Source organism: Sturnira hondurensis, unplaced genomic scaffold, assembly GCF_014824575.4.
Source record: "Sturnira hondurensis isolate 20B ecotype Veracruz unplaced genomic scaffold, ASM1482457v3 Scaffold0022017, whole genome shotgun sequence".
NCBI lineage: Eukaryota > Metazoa > Chordata > Mammalia > Chiroptera > Phyllostomidae > Sturnira > Sturnira hondurensis.
Genome location: NW_028094648.1, coordinates 5,549,302 through 5,571,701, shown reverse-complemented (window position 1 = coordinate 5,571,701; position 22,400 = coordinate 5,549,302). Strand labels below are relative to the sequence as shown.

The 22,400-nt window shown below is 50.8% G+C and overlaps 1 protein-coding gene across 1 annotated transcript; it reads left to right on the top strand.

Moving 5' to 3' along the window:
* The first annotated feature begins 3,179 nt into the window (after positions 1–3,179).
* Positions 3,180–8,174, top strand: LOC118978598 (UBA-like domain-containing protein 2-B). The gene is made up of 4 exons (XM_037034118.1): positions 3,180–3,330; positions 3,992–4,033; positions 4,666–4,723; positions 7,989–8,174. The coding sequence occupies exons 1-4, from the start codon at positions 3,236–3,238 to the stop codon at positions 8,172–8,174; spliced, it is 381 nt and encodes a 126-aa protein (XP_036890013.1). The 5' UTR covers positions 3,180–3,235.
* Positions 8,175–22,400: the final 14,226 nt, after the last annotated feature.

Genomic DNA, 22,400 nt, shown 5'->3' with positions numbered 1-22,400 from the left:
TAATCTGTATTGGATTTTCTACCATACCATTCAGTCCCCTTATACCACCTCCCCCCAGCAGTCACCACACTGTTGTCCATGCCCATGAGTCCTTTCTGCTTTTTCCTCAATCTCCTCACCACCTAACCTCCCCCCGACTGGCTGACATCCTGTTCTCTACCTAGGAGACAGTCCCCATTTTCCTAGTTAGTTCAGACAGTTCATCAGAGCCCGCATATGGGTGAAATCATATGGTATTTGTCTTTCTCTGACTGGCTCATTTCCCTTCCTATAATGTTCTCCAAGTCCACCCATAATGTCAAACAGGGGGATGCTGTCTTCTTGTTTACAGGCTAGTAGATGCTCCTTCTGGTCATGGAAACAGACGGAGTCCCCCGAGGTGTTCTGTTAGGTTTCTTCAAAACAGATGGGCTAATTCTTCCCTTGATCTCTGGGTTTGCAGAAGGCTTTTTTTTCACTGCTGCTGAAAATGAGAGAGCAGGCCTGAAGTTCTCAGGGAGGAGGTAACCTTTGCTCTGCGGAGAAAATTCCTATACAGCTGAGCAAGTCCCTCTGCCGTGTTCGGACATTTCCCGCTCTGTCCAATAGAGCTGCCTCCCCTCTGTTGACCCCCAGTCCTGCTGGCGCTTCCTCACAGCCCCACCAATAACCTAGCACTGTCTTGGGTTTAGGACTCTGAGGTTTCCAGCACCACGTGCAGACCTTTGAGTATTTCCGCCCTGATGTGATTATTGGTTTAGCTAAGGTTCAGGCCAGCTCTCCAGAATCCTCAGGCATCTAGATTTGTTCACTAACATGAAACCAAATGGCCACCACTTACACAAACATCTCCCTTTTCTTTCATTTTCACTATGTGAGGCCACAGGCTGCCATGTTTGGTTTGGGTTGCGCCCCATTATAATGCTCTGAACTTTGGCCTCGTGGGCCTCCCTTCCCAGCAGCTCTGAGGAGGCTCGTTGTGCAGATTTCTCCTTTCCAGCCTCTCGTAGTGGGTGGGCCCAGGGCAGGTCCTAGATACGGTGGCCTGCTCTTGTCTCTCAACAGCTATCTGTAACTGTGATTAATGCATTGGGGCCCCGAAGCTCTGGATTGGGGGACAGAGACTCATTTTTAGTTTTCTGCAAACTTTCATCTTTAGTATTAAAACCTAGAGTACCATGAAGCAGTGACGGCACCTTCTGTGGGTGGCATTTGCTGTGTTGCAGGAGAAGCCCTTCTCCGGAGCTGGACACAGGCCTTCACAGCTCTTTCTCACCAGAGAGCGACAGCTGCAGCCTCGACTGCAGCCTTCAGTGCCTCCCACCACCTGAGGTACCCAGTTGCAGCCTCTACTGCAGCCCGCAGGGCCTCCCACCAGCCGAGGTCCCCAGCTGCAGCCTCGACTGCAGCCCGCAGGGCCTCCCACCAGCCGAGGACCCCAGCTGCAGCCTCGACTGCAGCCCGCAGTGCCTCCCACCAGCCGAGGTCCCCAGCTGCAGCCTCGACTGCAGCCTTCAGTGCCTCCCACCACCTGAGGTCCCCAGTTGCAGCCTCGACTGCAGCCCGCAGGGCCTCCCACCAGCCGAGGTCCCCAGCTGCAGCCTCGACTGCAGCCCGCAGGGCCTCCCACCAGCCGAGGTCCCCAGTTGCAGCCTCGACTGCAGCCCGCAGGGCCTCCCACCACCTGAGGACCCCAGTTGCAGCCTCGACTGCAGCCCGCAGGGCCTCCCACCACCTGAGGTCCTGACATGTGGCCTCGACTCCAGCACTCAGGACCTCCGACCACCTGAGGCCTCCATCTGCAGTCTAGACTGTAACACGCATGGCCTCCCAGCCACTGAGGTCCCCAATTGTAACCTCGACTGCGGCCTGCAGGGTCTCCCACCAACCCAGGTCCCCAGCTGCAGCCTGGACTGCTTCCCACAAGGCCACGCACCACAGTGGATCCACAGCAGCAGCCTGCACTTCAGCTTCCAGAGCCCCTCGCCACCCACGCGCACCCTGCTGCTCCACAGCCCAGTGGTCATCGGGAAGGGCTGGAGGAGGAAGAGGCGGCACTTCTTCCTCTTCCGAGATTTGCTGTTGATCTCCAATGCAAAGTAGGTCTACACCCCACACTGTCCTGGTGTTCAGAGACCCTCAATGAAAAACAGCATTGTTTTCCTGACCCCATGGCAGTGTCTGTGGTACCTGTAACTTGCTTCGTAGAGTCAGGGAAAAATCCCTGACTCTACGGGCTTCTTTTTGCACACAGGTTGCTTCCATCTCGCTGTACCTCTGGCGTGTGCACAGGTGGTTCTGAGGAGCCAGCTGTTGCAGAGCAGGGAGCTCACACTGCCTGGGCACCGTCTCGGGGCCAGTGACTGTGGAACCCAGAGCCCAGTGCTGTGTTCAAGTTGTGAATTAACCAACAGATACATTGGTATTTGTGTCAGAGGTCAAGGGCAGATTAGGTAGTAATGGCCAGAGAACAGTTTCCCTGCTGACAGAGTAGATCCCTTCCTCAGTCTCCAGAGAGAGCTGGGAAGGATGGCCACACTTACCCAGAATCCCTGCTGGCCACTGGTCTGCTTTGGATGGATGACTGGATGACGGGTTGTGCCCGGGGTCCACCGGGTAGACTGCCTCTCTGGGGCTTAGCCAGAATCTAAGGAGAATGGTATGAGCTAAATCTTAAGTAAAGGAATTTAATATAAGCTATGAATAAAGACCAGGAAACTTTTTTGCAGGTTAAGGGTAAAAATGTATTTGAAATCTCTCTAATCCAACCTTTATTTGTTCGTCTCTCTTAACAAAGGTTCAATGAATATTTTAGAAATCATGTATCTTTGTTCAGCCCCTCAAATACTTTCAGATACAAAGAATGTGAGCAAATAATAAAAAGAACACTAACATACAATATAATAAATATCATGTATAAACAAATATGAAATGGACTAATCATCCTAAAAAGATCTAACATGTAGAGTGCAGTGAAACCTGACACCGACGTTCACAACGATGGTGTTTTCCGCCCTCTGTGCAGTGTGCTCTGACCTCCCTGGCCAGGCCTCTCCCTGGTCCTCCGGGCTGTGCTGGGCAGAGTGGGGAGGGGGAGGAGGCAGGCGGCCCTGAAGAGTGAGGGCAGGCACCTTACTCTAGGGGAGCATGGCTGCTCCCCTAATATTTGAGAAACAAGCTAACCAAGGCCTTGTCCGTTTCTCTTTCTAGCTACAGGAAGATTTTTAAAATAAAACTGAAACTTTCACTAAGCACCATGTGGATTACTGACAACAAAACAGGAAAGGCCACAGGTGCCAAGAGGTCCCTGGTCGTGGGCTGGCCCTCAGGGAGTATGCTGGCCACCTTTCGGTAAGACCCACAGTTGCTTTTCCCTTATATGTCCATCAGAGTGAAGCCGTTTCATCTGATTGTGAATGAAGCCAGGGACTCACTCACTTTGTGAGCACTCCTAAGGACATCAGGCTACCTTGTGCTTCCCCCCAAAAGTTTCCTGGCTGAAAAAATATGCCGATGGCAACAGGGTGGCCTCTTGGGGGTGATTTCCTTGGTTTGGATCAATGGTTTGCACATGCACTCCACCAGCCACATGGGAGAGAGGACCAGGGTCTGGAAGCACTCGGAGATGTGACCAGCTCTCTCTCAGCTCCGGGCCCTGAGGCTCAGAGCAGTGCAGAGGCCTCCCAGCTGGCCTAGCACCACCCAGCCTGCACCGCCTTGTGCACCAAGTGTTTCCATCCCCAAAGCAACTTCTCTTGCACTTCACAAACTATGTCCTCCACTGTGTCACTGCCTGAGAAGGAGGGTGTCCATGGACAGGCCTTTTGAGGAGGGACAATTACACAGCTCCCACGTGACCAGGGCGACCCATTCTTTCAGGGTCATTTCTTAATTACACAGGTGTCCACACTGCTATCCATTGGCTGCACCATCTTCATCTGCAGTGACAGCCGCACATGGTAGTTCTCGTGTAGTACGTTGCTTAACCTTTTCTCCTCTTTTTCATCTGCAGATCAGAAGACCTAAAGACGAAGTGGGCCTCTTTCCTTGAAAGGTAAGCACTTTGCCAGTTTACACAGTTTAGATCTGGAAGCCCTAGTGACAGAGTGCAAATCTCTGCCAAGCCTTGCCCCCAAACCACCCTCCCTCTTCTCTAGAGGAACCCGTAGATCATTCTGTTCCCATGGAACTGTCCGCTCCCATGCACTCTGGCTGCTGCTGCACGTCACGTGCTCAGACTGCCAAGCAGGGTCACTTATTCCTGAGGAAGTTCTGGTTTCTCTTGCATTTCTATGCCTTAGAGCCGAAGACATTGCCAACACATACCCTCCATGTCCCCCGGGGCCGGTTCCACCACTGACGGATTCCCAAAGACACTGCGGCCTCCCACCTGTGAGCCCTGGAGTACAGGGCCCTCCCGTGTAGGCACGGAGGCTCTCAGCACTGGACGTGCTGCCCAGCTCCCACGTGACCAGGGCGACCCATTCTTTCAGGGTCATTTCTTATTTTCCTGACATGGTTTTCCCCAATGAATTCACACCCATGTTTGCATTGCTGCATTAATTTATGTGCCATCAAAAGAATTGCAAACTGTTTCAAAAATATTAACAATGTAGATTAATGTAAGAAATGATCAAAGAGCTAATCCATCCTACTCTGTTTCGGGTTCATATTGGATTGGATTAGATACATCAACGAAGCAGGAGAGAACAACGCTTCCCTCAGCCAAGAAAACTGTGAACCTGTAAGTGATGTTAAGACCAAACCTCAAACCCAAGTTCCAGATGTAGGCAGAGTGAAGGAGTGAAGTGGGGGGATGGGGTGAGAGAGAGGGAGAGAGAAGCAAAGAAGGCAGCAATAGGGAGAACATTGTGAAAGCACCATGGGGGGAAATGCGTGTTCCTGGATGCATGTGGGGCCTTGTATGGACACAAGTGAATCCTGAGCAATAGGAACAGAGGGTCCCTGACAGCCCCAGGGTCCCTGACAGCCCCAGGGTCCCTGACAGCCACAGCGCTAAAGCACTGAGGGATCGTTGTATGTGCAGCACCGAGCACATTCCCCTGGGTCTTCCCAACAGCGAACATGCTGCTTTGTGCTACAGCAATTGCCCCAAGCGCATACCACCTTCCATACCAGACACTGTTTCCTGTGTTGCTACAGGGTGATGTGGGCGGTTTCCACAGGATACAGCTCTTTTTCCTAAAATGCCCCTAAAAAATCTATGCTATGACCAGATAAATTAGAGAGTGCTTCTGAGTGTCTCATAATATACTTTTTTACTTTACAAAAGACTTCATGGGAAAGTTTTTCAGTGCTGTTGAAGGGTTTGTAAATTCCAAGAAGTTAGCAGAAGCGCGCTGGTCCCCGTGAAGGGCATTGAACAGCCTGTAGTGCTCTCACCTCTGTGATAAATCACGGCAGGTCAGACACGACTCGGGTCACTCCTGTGCCCTGGGACAGGGGTGATGCACGCCAGGTGGGCACCAGCAGGCGGGGGCTGCCCTCTGGAAGGCCCGCACACGAAACTGCCTTTGCACTCAGGAAGGTGGCCCATGGCAGACTCTTGCCAATTTCCCTGCTACAAGTGCACACTGAAAAGGGGTGGTCCCATAGGGATACAGGTCAACATTTCCAAATGTTGACTGACCATGGTGGGATCACACTGTGCAACCTTGGCCTTGACAATGCCATGTCAGCTTATCTAGAGCTGGTCTGCAACCAGGAAGAAGCACACCACCAGGACCACCCTGAGTGTGCAGGGGGGCAGTCTGGGAACCGAGGGTCCACACTCATGCCTTGACACCTTCCCCTGGGATGGTGTTTTGATGTCCGCACACACAGTCTCAGCAGTGAGTCCACAGCACAGGGTGCAGGCAGAAGGGGGGAGACATGGCCTGTGAGCAGATACTTGGTCACATCCCATGAGGGAGCCCCTGCACTCACCCAGGCTCCCAGGTCCACCAAGCTGGATGCCTTCTCCTGAGAATCCACTGGGACCAGTGCCTAGAAATAGTGACGGCCCCCAGCCCCCATGGGTGCACACTCTGCATGGGCAGGAGGGAAGGGACTGGCACTTTGTCCCTGTGCTTCACTGCCCTGCCCCCAGTCCTCAACACACAGCCACCACCAAGAGCAGATCGGTGAGGACCAGCAGGAGGGACCCATCCCTGGATTGTACTTCTGAGAGTTGCCACAGGCTTTCCTCTCCAAGCTGCTATTAACAGAAGTCTTGGGATATTTAGGGAGACAGGCGGGAGCAAGGTGAGCCTATGAAGCTAGCAAGGCCACATGAGAACTTCCTGTCAGTCTTGGACTAAAAAGTTAAAGCTCCATAAATACCTGAGGACCAATTCTGTGGTATTAAGCCATGTTCTCCAGCCCTTTAGGGTGACCGAGTTTCCAGCCTCCAGCAGAGAGCTTGCCCCTGTTTATCTCTATTGGGGATACCCACAGGCTCACAGCTACCGTCTACCTGGACTTTGATTGACTTTCTACTTGGGGAGAATACAGTTATATGTTTCCCTCAAGGGGTGGCCAGAGGTGGCATGTCCTTAGCCCCCGGGGACTGGGAAAGAGACCCCATACCTAACGCTTCCAAGTCCACAAATCAGACTTCATTCAGTGAAACAAAAGGAAGAGTGAAGTGAGTTTGAGGGTCATTTCCTCCCCAGAAGCACCCACAGCTCAAGTCAGAAGGCCTTGTCCTGTCTTCACAGACAAGGGCATGTGGGGTGTGTGTGTGTGTGTGTGTGTGTGTGACAGAACCTCTCCTCCTAACAGGGATGAGCACTGGGTCTAACATTCACAGGCACAATGGGAACCAGAATTTTTTTCAAGAAACTGATGGGATTTGGCACGATTTATCACCAGGACTGGTCAGTGTGGATCAGCTTGTCACTCGTACACAGAGAGGAAAGCCTGACTATGAAGGGGCTCGCCATCATTGCCACCACACCCCAGACTCTGACTTTGGGCATCTGAGTTTCTGTGGAGCCCCCAGCCCCCGTCTGTTGGTGTGCTCATTGGTGTGGAACTGGACCCGCAGTTACTGTGGGGTCTCAGCTGGAGGGGAAGTGGGGACAGAAACCGAGCTCGCCAGTGGAATGTTTTCTCTCATGGCCTTCCATCCAGTTCCCATAGCAATGTTTTCATCTTCATGACAGCGAACTATCGAAGTACTAAGGGCCCTACACTGTCATGGGTGCCTGTGTCATGGATGAAGGGAACGAGGAGGAGAACATCCCCACGTCCCACAGCTCAGAAGGCAGGGACATTCTCCGGGGACACACTTCCAAGCACAGCCCACAGCCCAGAGGAAATTATCAGCTGGGAGATCACATCCCTGTCCCCTGAAATGATGGCCAGTCCAACGGTTCACTCCATCACACCCAGGGAGGCCAGTGTGAGCACAGATGCTCTTAGGGAAGTCCCGTTTCTCCTCATCTACTTAATGTGCCGTCCCTGACCGTCTCGTATCTTCTGCACTGAGGAGCCTGATAGCAGAGGAAGTCCGCTGGTGCGGGACACACGGTGGAGGACCCCCTGACAGTGGTGTGTCCCTCACTCTGGCAGCCACTTACGGACCCAGAGAGGTTCTTATGTGGCCAGGAACCGAATTCAGTGAGACCGGTGTGTAGGCGTTCATGCCAGTCTCTCAGATCAGAAGCAGTGCCCAGGCCTGACCATGACCCAGCCGGCCCACATTGCTACCTGAAACATAAAGGGAGCCTCTTCCCTTTAATTGTGGTTGCACTTGATCAGTAAACACTGGTGTGCTTTAGCTGAGCACCTGCTAGAGGGTTGCAGAGTTGTAAAATGTACCTACGTTAAATTAGATATTTAATTAGTGCTACCCCCATTCCAAAAAAAAATGCATGACAGGTGCCTCAGGCAATACACTGTTTTGCCTTCTCACTGGGCTTTGCAGATGGACAGAGAAGAAGACTCTGCTCCCATCTTGCTAGTCCAGAGGACCAGTCTGCAAGAAGTGTGTGTTCTGTCCTTAGGATTCTGGGGCAGCTGCCTGGAGTACATCCTGCCCTCCTTCACCACCTCTTTGGGCTTCAGCACAGGGTCCAGCCACAGGGCTCCCCCACCTGCACCACAGCCCACAACCTGGCCTTGTGTGGAGCCCTTGGTGCGCTCTGTCTGCCCTAGGCCCCTGGTACCCATGGACCAACGGCACTGCTTAGAAGGTAAGGGGACCTCTCAGTTGGGTGCCCTGGGGCCAGAGTCCCCACTTGGAGCCCCAGTTGGTGGTATTCACCTGGAAGGACCACTGTTCTGAAGTGCACACTTCAGCCCCCGGCCTCTGTGGCAGCAGACACATTCAGCCTCCCCAAGGGCTTCGGGAAGGTGGCTGATTTAGGGGCAGAGGGACAGCCCTTGAGTCCCTTCTCCATTCCACCCCAAACACCATGCAGCAGACGACCCGACAACATAGAGATAAGGTTGGTGGGGCACCACAGAGGCCCAGCAGGTCTGGACATACTGCTGTTCATTGCTCGCATTGCAGGGAGTCCACCCATAGTGGTGGGTCCTGAGACAGACCCTACCCCCCTCCAGCCTGGGTGTACTTGCCATGTTGGGGGGAGCAGTGGCAGCCAGGAGGGCACCCCGGTGCCACATGAAAGTGCTGCAGGGTTTGATCAATAGAGTGGCCTTGGGAAGACTGGCACAGGCCGTTTCCCTTGTTCCTTGTGGCTGCTGGGCAGGCACCACCTGTTTTCTCAGGTGAAGGGACCATGTCTGGACCTACCCCACACCCTTCACAAACAGTTTCCAGATACCTGACAACTGTTCAATGTCATCTTGGAACACTTCAAATTCACTTTACAAAGTGTGAGTCATGTGATAATATCTTTCAGGGCACAGGTGCATGAAGACAGATACTTCTGGTCTTCTTTGAATTTGCGGAGGACGATGAGAAGGCTCACTCAGACCACAGAGAAACTAAGACCCTGTAATTCCTTCCAGTTTCGCTGCATGTGTTTTATATTCCCAACATCTTCCTCTCCCTTCTTTTCTCCTCTAAGGGGATGACTTGTAAATGTTGGCTACAGAAGAAATATATTGATATTTCCTATTCTAAATACAGAGTATAAAATGGAAAAAAATAAAAATTACTTTGAAAAGATAACAAAACGTTTAGTATAACCTCTTAATGGCTTTACCATCCAATACCTAAAATTTGTATGACAAATTTGTTTACAACTTGCTATAATCATTTAAATTATTTCCCTTGCACTGATTTTTGTACATTGAACAATTACACACACATTATGAGGGAAACTCAGTCCTTTCCAACTGTAAGCTAAGCACCCTAGTAAATCACTGGATTTTCCCTCACTCGAATGCTTTGAGCTCCAACATCTTAAGAATTTCAACACCAACCAGGTTCTTAATAGAAGACTCAGGCCACCATGTATGTGTGGTGATGTAGCACCAGGCTGAGAAGTTAGCCTGGAACACACTTACATCCAACATGCAAACACACCAACATGCACTTAAGGAAGCAAGAAATGCAATACTGCTGGGATCAGTTTAACCTTTAAAGTGTCAGTAATATTGTAGTTATATAGAAATACTTTCTCTTAAAAGTAAAGACATTTTTTACTCTAACTGGTTATATACCAATTAATAAAGCATACTGAATCAAAACCAGCTTTGTCCCATGGACACAGACAGGCAAGGACATCTCCTGCATACCTCTAGCTGTCAGCCCCTGGGACTCATCGCCAGGAGTTCCTGAGCTCCACTGAGCAGGGGTTTCAATGCAGGTGAGGGTGAGGGTACCCGTGATGGGGGGTGGGTGCTCTGCGGTTGGAGCCACAGCCCTCCAGGCTGGGCGACCGGAACCTCCTCCGGTGCACTCGGGCCCCCGGGAGGCAGAGATGAGTGCGTCCCCCTCACGAGGAAGCTGAAGCTGGGGACGGGGACCCTACTGAGTCCACTCCCCAAGGTAAGGGTTCTCCCAGGGGCCTTCGGTGGAACAAAAGCCAGCGGGGCTCCGCGCAGCAGAGAAGAAAGCAGACCACGGGACGCCCGTTGGCCACTCACGCCGAGCGCGCAGGTCCTGGCACAGCACCCACAGGCTTTGGCCGGACTCTCTGGCTGGACCCCATCCGCTTGTAATCACAGGGTTTCGGGCTCCCTCGTTGCTGCAGGGAATCAAAACTGGACTTTCGGGTTAGCAGACTGCTGCGATGTTGGCTGCAGGTCGTAAGTGGGGCCCACGACGACGGCTTGGGATCGCTTTCCTTGCTCTGAGCTGGCTCGGAGGATCGGAGTCAGCGCATCAGCCCTGCGCCCTGCCCCGGACACACGCCCTGGCACTAGTCCCGGCGCCCGCCAACCACCGCTGGTCCGCCCCCCAGCGCGGGTCCCGGCGCAGTCAGGCACTGGGTGGCCACTGTGCCCCGCGGTCCCACAGTTAGCCCCCATCTGCCCGATGGGTCCCGCCTTAACACCGCCCTCCCTGGGCAAGGAGCACACTTCTCTGCCCTCCCGCCACGGCCTCTGTCGCTACCCGCCCCGCCGCCCACTGAGCCTCTGAACCGTCCCACCTCCTCTTGTAGAGTATTTAGAAACGCATTAATGCCGGCTGTCTGCTTAACAGTTTCTTGCAATAGTTTTGTTTTCAATTTTACTTTGTAGGAATAGATTAGAGGTCCGTTGGGAACCAAGCCCAACAGCAGGAGGTGAACTTGAAAGTAATGCTCCCCCTCCACTGGGGCATTACCTTCAGAAATCTTCTTCCAGGAAACTGGTCCCTGGGGCCACAAAGGTTGGCGACTGCTCCCATAGACAACCTGGAGTTTAGCTCTTAACCACACCACTGTGTGCTTTTGTGTAGCTGCATGGGTAACCATTTGCCAAGGTCAAGGTGATCTGTGCATCTTTTCCCTTAGAAACAAAAAGCAGTAATAATGCTACTTAAATGCTTTGGAGATAAAAGGGGGGCTTTTATCTCCAAAGCCTTTTACTCACAGTAGAGAATTAATTTTCCAACACCCCAGAGAGGCAAGTGCTACCATTTCTACTCTGTAAGTTCGGAAACCAAGAAGGTGAACCGCCAGCCCGGGGAGGATTACGTTTCAGAATGACAACTCAGGCCACCCAGGCTCCCACTGCCCTGCTCAACTGAAGCCTCCTGTAAACTTGACACTATGGGAAGCTCGTCCCCTAGTTCACACAGAGGGTCAGCGAACACATGCCAACCTGACCTCAGAGGATCTGAGAGGAGAACTGTCTCTTTCGACCAGAGTGACAGTGGAAAGCACTTGTCCTTGCCACAGTCACCTTCACAGTCCGTTCCTCCTTTCACAGTGAATGTTCGACTCCATCCCAACATCCAGAACAGACGGGTGCCATTTCTTAGGGGATAATGGAGGGTTTTAAAAGTGCAAGTGGCGAGTGTAAACAATAAAAGAAGAAAAACAACGAAATCCAAAAAAGCGATTTAAAGGTGTTTAGGGGCCCAGGCCTGGCAGCTCAGTTGGCTGGAGCATCATCCCCACACACAAGGGTTGCCGGTTCCTTCCCAGGTCAGGGCACATTCAAGAATCAACCAATGAATGACTAAGGAAGTGGAACAACAAATTGGTATCTTTCTTTCTCTCTCACCAGTTTCGTTTTTCAAATCAAGAAATTAAATATCTTGCCCTGGCTGGTGTAGCTCAGTGGATTGAGTGCCAGCCTGAGAACAACAAGGTTGCTGGTTTGAGACCCAGTCAGGGCACATGCCTGGGTTGCGAGCCAGGTCCCCAGTAGGGGGTGTGTGAGAGGCAATGACACACTGATGTTTCTCCCTCATCCTCTCTCCCTTCCCCTCTCCCTAAAAATAAACAAATAAAATATTTTTTAAAAAGAAAAAGAAATTAAATATCTTAGAATCAAGTTTTAATTGCTATAATCTTTATAAAGAGCAATTGGGTGATAAAACCATGAGGGTTTAAGAGGAAACCAGGCAAAAAATAATAGATGGTGCTATGTGGAAGTTTATTACTAAGTTGTCAATAAAACCTATTGTAATGCTCTGAAAATTGTAGTCTTGACCCGCCCCATCGTTTTCACCATTATCATCACCGTCATCATTATCACCATCACCATCTTCATCATTACCATCATCCCCACCATCAGTCATCACCGCGGCCTTTACTGCCATCATCTTCCTCCTCCTCATCACCACCATCATCACCATCATCATATCATCGTCGTCTTCTTCATCAGCCTCATCTCCTGTCTTTTCTGGCTGTTTCCGAGCAGCCTCCCAGTTGACTCTCTCCCCTCATCCCTGTCCCGTGACCACGAGCGTTCCCAGGGTGCTCTCGTTGGCCTTCTGCGCGGCTGATGGGCTCTTCTGTCCGCGCATCTCATTCCGAACCGTGGTTTCGGGTTCACGAGATACACGGCCGCTTCAGACTTCCTGCTTCCACGCCTCATGTATCAGTCATGTCCTCCAAGCAGTACAAATGCAGCATGTCACAACAAGTCCATAATTTTTCTCGTAACTCATTTTTTCTCTGTCCGTGAGCACCACTCCCACTCATTCACGGGTTTAAACCAAGAACATAGGAGTAATCTTTGCAATACCCTCCTCACTTCCTCGGTGTAGCCAGACCGTGTTCAACACCTGTGTATTCTACTACTTGATAGCACTTCCCTTATTCCTGATCTTCCCTTCCAGTTCAGGCTTCCCCTAGCTATCTGTCACTGGAGGCTTCTAACAGCCTGGGCGCTGGCTCAGCCTTGCTTCACCTGCAGCACATGTGATCTGAACGTTCTTCATTGCTCCCTTGATTAAAGAATTTGGATGGCACTCTCTGACTTTGAGGATAAAAATCCAAATCCTTTCATTGTAACATAAAATCTCTTATCTTCTAATCCACTATTCCTCAGTCACAGGGAAGTTCTTGCTGTTTCCTGAATGTGGTATCTGTGTCCCCTCTCCAAGCCTTCTGTCTCCTCATCCCTCTCTCCTGGCCAGGCTTTGCACCCTTTCACCTGGCTCGGTGTGTCCTTGGCCTAGAAAAGCACCCTAGGGAGTCTCTGGTCTCACACAGAAGCCCGTTCACTCCAACGATTACTTTGAATGGAGCAAATCCTGTGCTGTACTGCAGATATCAATACTCTGCCTTTTTTCCACCAGACTAAACTCAGTCAGGACCAAGACCTACTGTCTTCTTCCTTCTCCCTCTGCCTCACACTGGGCTCCTGACTGGCTTTGGGGACCTCGGACATCCCCTCAGACAACCTCTTCTGCAAGCATGTTCGCACTTTGGGTTTCTCCAGCCAGATATACATACCTGTTGCTCGTTACCTACCTCATCCAAAAACTGTTGCCAGGCTCTAGTGCGCTGACTGAGGCCTTCAGTGGCCACCACTTTAGAGCAGAAACCTCTCCAGCAGGAGGCCACCTTGCAGCACCAGCCTGTAGGAAATATCCTAACTCATTCATTAGGTTAGGGATTGCTGCCTCCACTAGTGTGAGCATTGTTCTTATTTGAGTCCCTAGTGTACAGAGCAAAGGACACGCTCAACCAATATTTAATAAGCAAATGAGTAGGAGGAGTGAAAAATGAATTATATTTTTTACAGGCAGCCTAGCACCAAACACATCCATTTAGATACTCAGTGGATGTTCATAGAGTTCATGATAAACTCTTCAACTTAATCAAATTAGACATAACAATTTAAAATTAAAGAATCAAGTCCTTGTTAAAATTAGAAGAAAAATCCTTGCACGATAGTAAGATTGAAAAATAGTCAACCTTGGAAATTCAACTATATTTCAGACTGATCATCTGATAATTCAGTTGATTACAGCTTACCTTTCTCATGAAAGAGATCCAGCTGTTTTCCACTCTTCCTTGGATCACCAATTTAGAAAAACTCCTAGGAATTTTTTGCCCAATGAGCCCCGAAAAGGATGAAACAGGAAGGACGGAGGCAAAAGCGCAGCCGCACCTGCAATTTCCTGGGCGAATGGATCCATGGGAGCAGAGTGATGTCTCCGGGCATGTGACCATGGTCCTGTGGCCCAGGGCTGCCTGAGGAGCAGGGGTGAGTGTGACAGCAGGGAGCCACCACAAGCTGTCCTAGCCCTGGCTGTGCTTACAGAATGACAATATGGCGCTGGGTTGTGTCCACCAGGGCTCAGAAAGACACCACTGCTCCCACGACACAGGGCCCACCTGAGCTCCATGTTTGAGGGAAAAGTGTCCCCATGTGCGGGGGGAGGGGGGGGCGAGCAGCCTGAAAGCCATGAAATGGACTGTCCTGTGTGGAAGACCGGACCCCTCCTAGGTCCCCGCTGAAGAGTCTCCTATGTGTCCTGCGGTGATGACAGTGAGCAGTAGAGTGTGAAGTGTGATCACGATTTAAAAAACAACTTCTGGTTGATTTTTGTCTCTAAGGGGCTATGGCATTGTGTCAGTACAAATTATTTTCAATGGTTTATATTTTTAAATTATTTTGTTTTTAGCTACTCAGTGAAAACAAATGAGGTGGGCACAGGAGAGGATGTTCGCTTACTTTGCAGAAGTTGAGGTGCCACATATAGGTGAGCAGGAGTGAGCAGAGCCTGCTGGCCTGGGCTGCCCCTCTTCCAGGCCCCTGGCATCCAGGGTCCTGCCTGCCCAGCCACCTGCTGAGCACACAGCAGGCGACATCCACTTGAACATGTTGTGCCCCATGTTGTTATTTGAAAAATGATGCTAAATGAGCATGTGCTGACCCCTAGTGCCTTCCCATAATCAGATGGCAGCCTCACACCAGGACGGTGGAAGGGGTCTGGTCCATCTGTTCTCCGATACCCAGGGGATGCAGGTCCCACCCACGCCCTGCTCTAACCTGCTGGCCTGTGGGCACCGCTGTGATGCCCACCTTGGGGAAGTGCACCCAGAAGGTAGGAAAACACCTCCCCTTCATAAGGGCAATAGGAAACTGTAAATCATTACACGAAGCGTAGCACCGAGTTAACAAGTACTTATTAAGCAAGTGCCCAGTGTTCTGTTTTATGACACTGTGAAAATAAAGTATTTCTCTTGCCTATAATCCTGTAGGAGCTTACAATATTATTATGCACAAAAGTTTAATACAGTAAGGAACAAAGAACTTGTAAATATAGAACTGGGCTCTAGATACAGGGCGTCAGTGAAGTTCCCTCATCCACAGAGTGCCTGTTTCTGGGCAGGCAGACAGGGTCAGACTCTAGTTATTTTAGACCAAGTCAGTGGAATGGAAGGTGCGTGATGTCTCACACATGTCCACTAAGAAGGTGGGGGGAAAATACATGCTCAGAAGGGGGAGCAGAACAGCTCTGAAAGTCCAGGTGGGAGTGATGGCCAGGCTCCCTACACGGCACTTTAATGGGTCATGGGCTCTGAGCATTCTGCAAGGGGGTCACTGCACTGAGTCACGAGACCCCCGAGAGAGGCAGCGAGCCTGCAGGTGCCTCAGAGAAGACCAACCCTTTGCCGCGCCAGAGGTCGGTGCCTCCACCAGGGCAAGGGAGATGAACGATGGGCAGGGAAAGAAGGGACCACTCTAAGGAGAGCTTCGGGGTGGGTGAGGCTGGAGCAGTTCTGGGAAGGACTTGGAGAGATGTAGGTCTTCAGCGACAGAAGCATGGGAAAAGTTGGGTGCAGGAAAATTGAAAAAGAGAAAGAGTTTTCGGACAAAATTGAGTGTTGTACCAAGACGGGGACAATGGAGACAGAGCTCTAAGTTTCTGCCTGGAGGAGTTCCAGGCTTGTTTTACTTTACTTTTCTGTCTTTTTCAAAGAATTGACAAACCAGTTGGAGCTATGCCTAATCAAAGTTCTCACTGCGTACTTGGAAAGCAGCTAAAACATCTTGAAATCCTTTGTCTCTTTGTGATTTTATGTCCTTACATTATGCTTTAAATCTTCTCCATTTTCCAAAATCAGTTGTCTAGGAAAATGCTTCTGTCTTTCAGGACCTACATCTTTCCCGAGCCTTCACTGGACTCCGCCAGCCTTCATAATCCCTGCTTTTCTCCTTGGAGTGGTCACTTATTGTCCCTGTTAAATGGATGCATGTCCAGATGGCAATGACAATGTTTTCATCAATTCTGACCATATTATAATAACCTCTGGTCCTGACTGGTGTGGCTCAGTGGGTTGGGCATCTTCCTGCAAAGCAAAATGTCACCAGTTCGATTCCCAGGCTGGGCACGTGCCTGGGGAGCAGGCCAGGTCCCCGATTGGGGGTGTGTGCAAGCAGCAGCCAATCAGTGTTCCTCCCTCACATCTATGTTTCTCTCCCGCTCTTTCTTCCTTCCTCCCCTATATTTCCTGACCGTATGGCCACACAAGTACAGTGTCTTAAAATGACACATCACTGGTTGTCCCTGCTTATCATTAGACTGCCACCCCCCACATGTGTGTACACACACATGCACACACATGGTGTATGTTTTCAGAAATAGAGCATGTGTGCACATACATGTTCACGCTGTGTGTATGCGCTCACGGACTAGATATCACACACACACGATCCCTGCAGCAGCACACCAGCGGTCACCGTGTGTACGTGTGCACACCTGGAGTAAGATGACAAGGCTTTATGTTTAAAAAAAACCTCTTCTAATGTAATAAACCAGTAAAGAAATAGTCTTGCAATATGTTTCTCGCAGGACTTTTAGACATATTACAACCGAAAACAAACTCCATCCAGAGAGAATTCAGAGAAATTCTACAAGTAGGACCATCTCGATCGATTGTTTGTCCTTTATTGAAATGTCGGTGTAGAGCTCCCGTGTCATTTGAATCCTTTGGGAAACGTTGGGAGAACAACTGTGCTTTTCGCTGATAGACCCTCTGCCAGCCAATGTCACACCAAGGAATAGGGAGGGATGTCCGTTTGACATAGAAGAGAGATTTAAACCCTATGGATTTTTTTCAGTATAAAGCGGTCATTTAGTTTGAAAATCTCTTTCCATAACTGTTTCAACTGTAGCCATGTAATAAAATACTCAGGAAAGGCGGTGTTCTGTTCCTACTCCCCCCCAAACTTCCCGTATTCAAAATTCAGGACTGGTCTCACCCACGCACCACATGCCCAAAGTATTTCCTGTGTCTCTCTCACCATAAGAGCTTTAGAAGATTAGGAGCTGCAGAAAGATAAAACTATTTGTGCTCCTATTTCTCACAGTGGCATAGAATTCACTGTTTCCTCAAGAGACGCTGTGGCCGTATGTGGCTGAGTTCCTTGCCCCCTGGTGTGATGTCTGACGTTCTTTCAGGAGCATAGCGTAGCCTCCCACAGGGTCTACTGGGTCTACTCACAGCACTTGGGCATCTACCTGGTGCACATGCAGCAGTGCAGGGCCTAGAGGAAGGGTTGGGGCATCCAGGTCACCAGCACAGAGGAGTACGTGCACCCGAAACCCTTTGCACCTAAACTAAAGCTCTCCTATTGGGCACATTGTGAGAAGGCAGGGCTCTTTGGAAAAGAGTGTAATGTGGGAACATAGAGGCAGCAGGAAACCAGGACACCACATGTGACATGGATGGATTCTGTGAAAAGAAGCCATAGGCTAGGTGAGTCTCCAGGGGTCAGCAAGGCTGTGAGGACAGGACCCTGTGGGCATCACTCATTCACAGGGTCGCTAGGGTCAGAGCCAACTCAGCAGCACAGGGCACACGCCTACAGCTCTGCAGTGACAGCTCCCTTAACAGCTACCCAATCACAGCAACATCAGCTCTTCTTCATGGTGAGACCTTGGCTTTGGCAAGCAGGGCAGCGAGTAGCAAAGGTAGACGGGCGTCCTGACTGCCCGGTGGTTAATGAGGCTGTGTCCCCTGGGTCGTGTCCTCAGGTGCTCTCCTGGCACACCTGTGGGCTGTTCACCCACACCATCTGCTACAGCGAGCACCCTGGCGGACCCCCAGGACTGGACAAGAGCACCCTGCCCAGCCACGTATGTACTCCTTGTTCGCTTTGTGCATGAACATCGGGGTTTTCGAACACACGTGTCCTTAGTTTCTATTCTCAATCCTCTCACAACAATAGTTGGCAAATGCCAGCCCTACCAGAGAGAAGGTAGACTGCAGTTCAAATTATTCAATTCCCTGGTGACCTTAAATCAGAGGAAACTCAAATTGGAGTCAAAGCCAGTGTCAAATAAAGTAATTAAATTTCCTGTAACTCCTCTAGGACTCTGTGTGCTTGAATGGCAGTACAGACATTAATATGCCGTTCTCTAGGCAGAGATGAACTCATTCTGTCTGTCTACCAGTTGAGTTTTGTCTACCAGTTGAGTTTGCTACTGGCTCAAGCCCTCAGGAGACACACTCCCTCCTCTGGGAAGGCTCACAGTGGGAGACGGCGTTGCCCCCACCGGGCTGGTGACCGAGCATCCCCTGAGGCCTATCACCAACACCTCCACTGATTTTATTTGGATTCAAAGGGAGAATTTGGCCCTTTCTCCCCTTCAATTGTATCCTTTCAGCTCCCAGGGTGCTGCCATTTCTTTTCCTGCCACGGGAGGGGAAGTGTGGCGGGGCAGGGCCTCCTCAGCCCTCTGACTATCTCCCGTGATGCCCCCACCTCTGAGGTCTCCAAGAGGCGTGTCTGCTTTTGCGCCCCAGTGCTCACAAAAGTGTGAATGGCCTTGGCTGGGCCCCCGTTTAGTGTAAGGACACACACACTCAGAGAGAATCCCTCATGCTTCCAACAAAACTACAGCTCAGTGTTTGGGGGGGGAAGCCTGGACTGTGCTTGAAAGGGATTATTATTTGGATGAGCTACATTTGGTATCTATTCGGTAGTTTAAATTCCTGAAGAAATCATGGTAAATGAAACCCACATGGTATAAGGGTGAAAACTTGTAAAATGGCTGGGAAGGGCGTTATCCGAGTAAGTAATGAACCACTCCCAAATTGGACAGTTATTAAACACAAAAGAAACTCTAACCACTGCCGACCTCACTTAAAATGCATATCATGTCGCTGAGATTGGTCTTAGTTGTGGACAGAGCAGAACAGTGGCCGAGGGCGCTTTCTGGAGGCTTCCTGTGTCTGGCCACAAGCTGCACCTGCTCCTCACTGTGCGTTGGTAGTGAACTCAGGATAGGGCACATGGGTGAAGGACAGAGACCCGGGGACACCCAGTGTGAGGCGTAATGCTGGGGAGAGCCAGGAGTGTGGCTCACACAGGAGGTCTGCAGCATGGCAGAGTGAGGGAGGACCAGACAGGGAGTGGTCCACAGAGATAAGAGACCACGGAGCCAGGTTGCTCAACCCCCTGGGGGAGTGTACAGCCACAGGAATGAGGGAGGTGCCCCCCGGTCTCCAGGAGGTGGACGTAGGCAGCATCTGACAAGTGAGACACAAAACAGGGCTCCATCTGAGCTGCAGGCTCCCCATGTACTGGTCAGCCCTGTGCAGGGAAACTGACCGGAGGAGGAGGGGGAAGGGTTTATCATAAGGAGTTCGCTCATGTGCTCAGGGAGGTGGACAAGTCTCACGTCTCCTGCTGTCAGCAAGCTGGAGGCAAGAGAGCTGACAGGGCGGGCTCTGTCCAAGGACTGGCAGTTCAAGACCCAGGAGGAGCCCAGGTTTCAGTTCAAGTCCAAAGGCAGGAAAACCCCATGTCCAAGCTCAAAGCCAGTCAGAAAGGGAGCTGTCTTTTTCCGTTCAGTCCCTCCACGGCCTAGAGGACACCCACCCGCATTAGTAGGGTGGCCTGCTCACCTCAGTGGACCGGTTCTGTTACCACGATGTGAAAACAGCCTCACAGTCCCACCTAGCATTGTGTGTGCACCAGTATCTGGGTGCTCTGTGACCCAGTCATGCAGCCCATGGGATGAGGAGCCTCACAGGAGTGCAACAAAAGATGGAGGTGGAAAGTGCAGGAAAGACCACGTAAACTTGGAACGTTTGTCCACGTGTCTTACTATGAATGATGGCACCAGAGGTGGTGGGCTGCGAGCAGAACTATCCCCATGGGTGTGGGGAGAAGTGTTGAGGCTGCTGAATTAACTACTCTTTCGGGTGAGATGGTTCTGGCAAGGCTGGCAAGGACCGAGCTCAGGAATCAAGGGAGGAGACGAGAAAACAGAAGAGAAGTACGAGAGTGCCAGCCTGCGCGTCTGACCTATTCTTTTTTCCAGCCACCGCTCCCGTCTTTGCCAGAGTGAACGGCTTTTCCCGGTGTCTCTTCAAAACCTGCTGACGGAAACGTCTCTAAGTCCACGGACGTGAAGGTGTGTTGTCAACAGAAGTTAATTCACCTGCAAACCCCGAAGAATATTTGTGCTCTGACAGAGCCAGTCCCCAGAGGAGAGGTCTGGGATTGTGTGATTCGAGGTGTTGGTCGAAGTCTCTTGGGGAAGCGTGTTCATAGTGGGAAACATTCAACCCTCATGAAATCATCCAGAGAGGTGACCACCTTCTCTGCCCATGTTCTGAGTCACTCGGCTGTGGGAAAGTGACACCTGGGAGGGCTGGCACCAGGACACAGGGTCACTGGCGTTGGCATGAACTCTGAGGACTGAAGGCCAAAGGATCGACATTTTCACATCACAGACACCCTGTAGACACTGCGTGATGACAGCTCTCTCGTCGGGCGATTTTCTCTGTGGCTTTCAAAAGAGCCGTCGAGTTCTGGCCTTACTGCTGGGTTTCATCGTGTGGATGGATTCGCAAAAAAAGCAGGTGGTGATAGGACCTACACCTCGTGAAGGGACAGTGTCCTAAATCACTGAAGATTATTGTGTTTAAGTGTATAAAATTTAAAAATATACTCAGAATTTTGAAGACATTACATAAAGAAAATAAAAATATGTCATGCCCTCCACTGCTTGCTCAGTTGGTCAGAACATCGTCTGCACATCTGAAGACCATGGGCTCAGTCTCTGGGCCGGGCTCACACCTGGGTCGTGGGTTTCTCCCTATCAGGGTATGTACAGGAGGGACCTTTCTCTCTCATCTTTGTTCCTCTCTCTGTATCTCCCCCTTCCTTCCTTTCTCTCTGAAATCAATGAACATATTCTCAGGGAAGGGGCTTAAAAAGTATCTCATGAGAAATAAACCACAAAGTAGACATGCAGATTGTCAGCGGAGATGACCTTCCGTGCCAGATGACAATCGTGTTGCCATGACGATGAACGTTAGCTGAATGAGCACTAAATGACGACGCGTGAGTACAGCATCTCATCGTCAGGGCCTGCATCAGTGTCTGCAGAACGAATTGCCCTGGTGGGAAAGGTCACGTCTCCTCTACAACAGCATGTGGGGCTTCACTCAGTGAGAAGGTGAGGCGCTCGGGGGAAGGGTGAGAGTCACCCAGAAACCAGCAGCTACAGGACACAGGGCTTCGGCAAACAGACTGAAGTTTTGACTGGTCTTATGGGAGTGTCGAGGGCTTAGATTTATGAACCCCTCCCACCCAAAAGAACGTGCAGGAGGACCAAGGAGAGCAGAGAAGATAAAGTCAGGCCTTTTCAGTGAGAGTGGCATTCTCTGTCAGCTCGGCCAACACTGCTTCTTTCTAGGATGTGCATAATAGCAAGGACCCTGTGAACCACACTCAGAAAATGTCCACGTGGCAAGAAAAGAGATGCCTGTGGGACCAAATATTCCTAACGGTGCTGAGCCTCTGTTCTCTCAGAATCTGAATTCCAGATGAGGTTCCATGTGACCAACCGGGTGACTTAGAGGCAAGACTGCATGGGTCTAACTTGGGGACTCAATGGGACAGCAGCAAATGTTTTGTGTGTTTGCTGTAAAAATCAACTTGAAAAATTAAATGTGACGTTGAACATACAGGAAAAAATGGGATAAATAGAAATGAACAAATTTGTGGTGACCAAATCAGGATCATTTTAAGAAGGGTCAGGAAACTTCTGGCCAAGATGGAGGTGTAGGTAGATATACTTTGCCTCCTCACACAACCAAAAGAAGGACAACAACAAACTTGAAAGCAACAAATGACCAGAATTACCAGAAAATAGAACTGTATGGAAGTCCAACAACCAAGATTAAAGAAGAAACATTCATTCAGAGGGGCAGAGAGGGGCAGCCGGGGTGGGGAGGACGCAAAGCAAGGCCACAGCAAGGCAGCGGCTAGAGAACCAGGGCAGGCAAGACGGTGCTAGTGGACCCGGCAGTCCCACATCGGAGTGTGGATTAACTGGGGGTACAGCTGGGGAGTGACTCAATCCAGGGTTCCAGTGTGGGAAAAGGAAGCCTTAGACATCTGGTTGTAAAAACTTTGGGGGGTTGTGGTGGCAGGAGAAACTCCCAGACTCACAGGAGAGTTCGTTGGAGAGACCCAGGGCATCCTAGAACGAACACAAACCCACCCACCTGGGAATCAGCACCAGAAGGGCCCAGTTTGCTTGTGGGTAGTGGGGGAAGTGACTGAAAGCCAGCAGAGAGCCGAGCCAG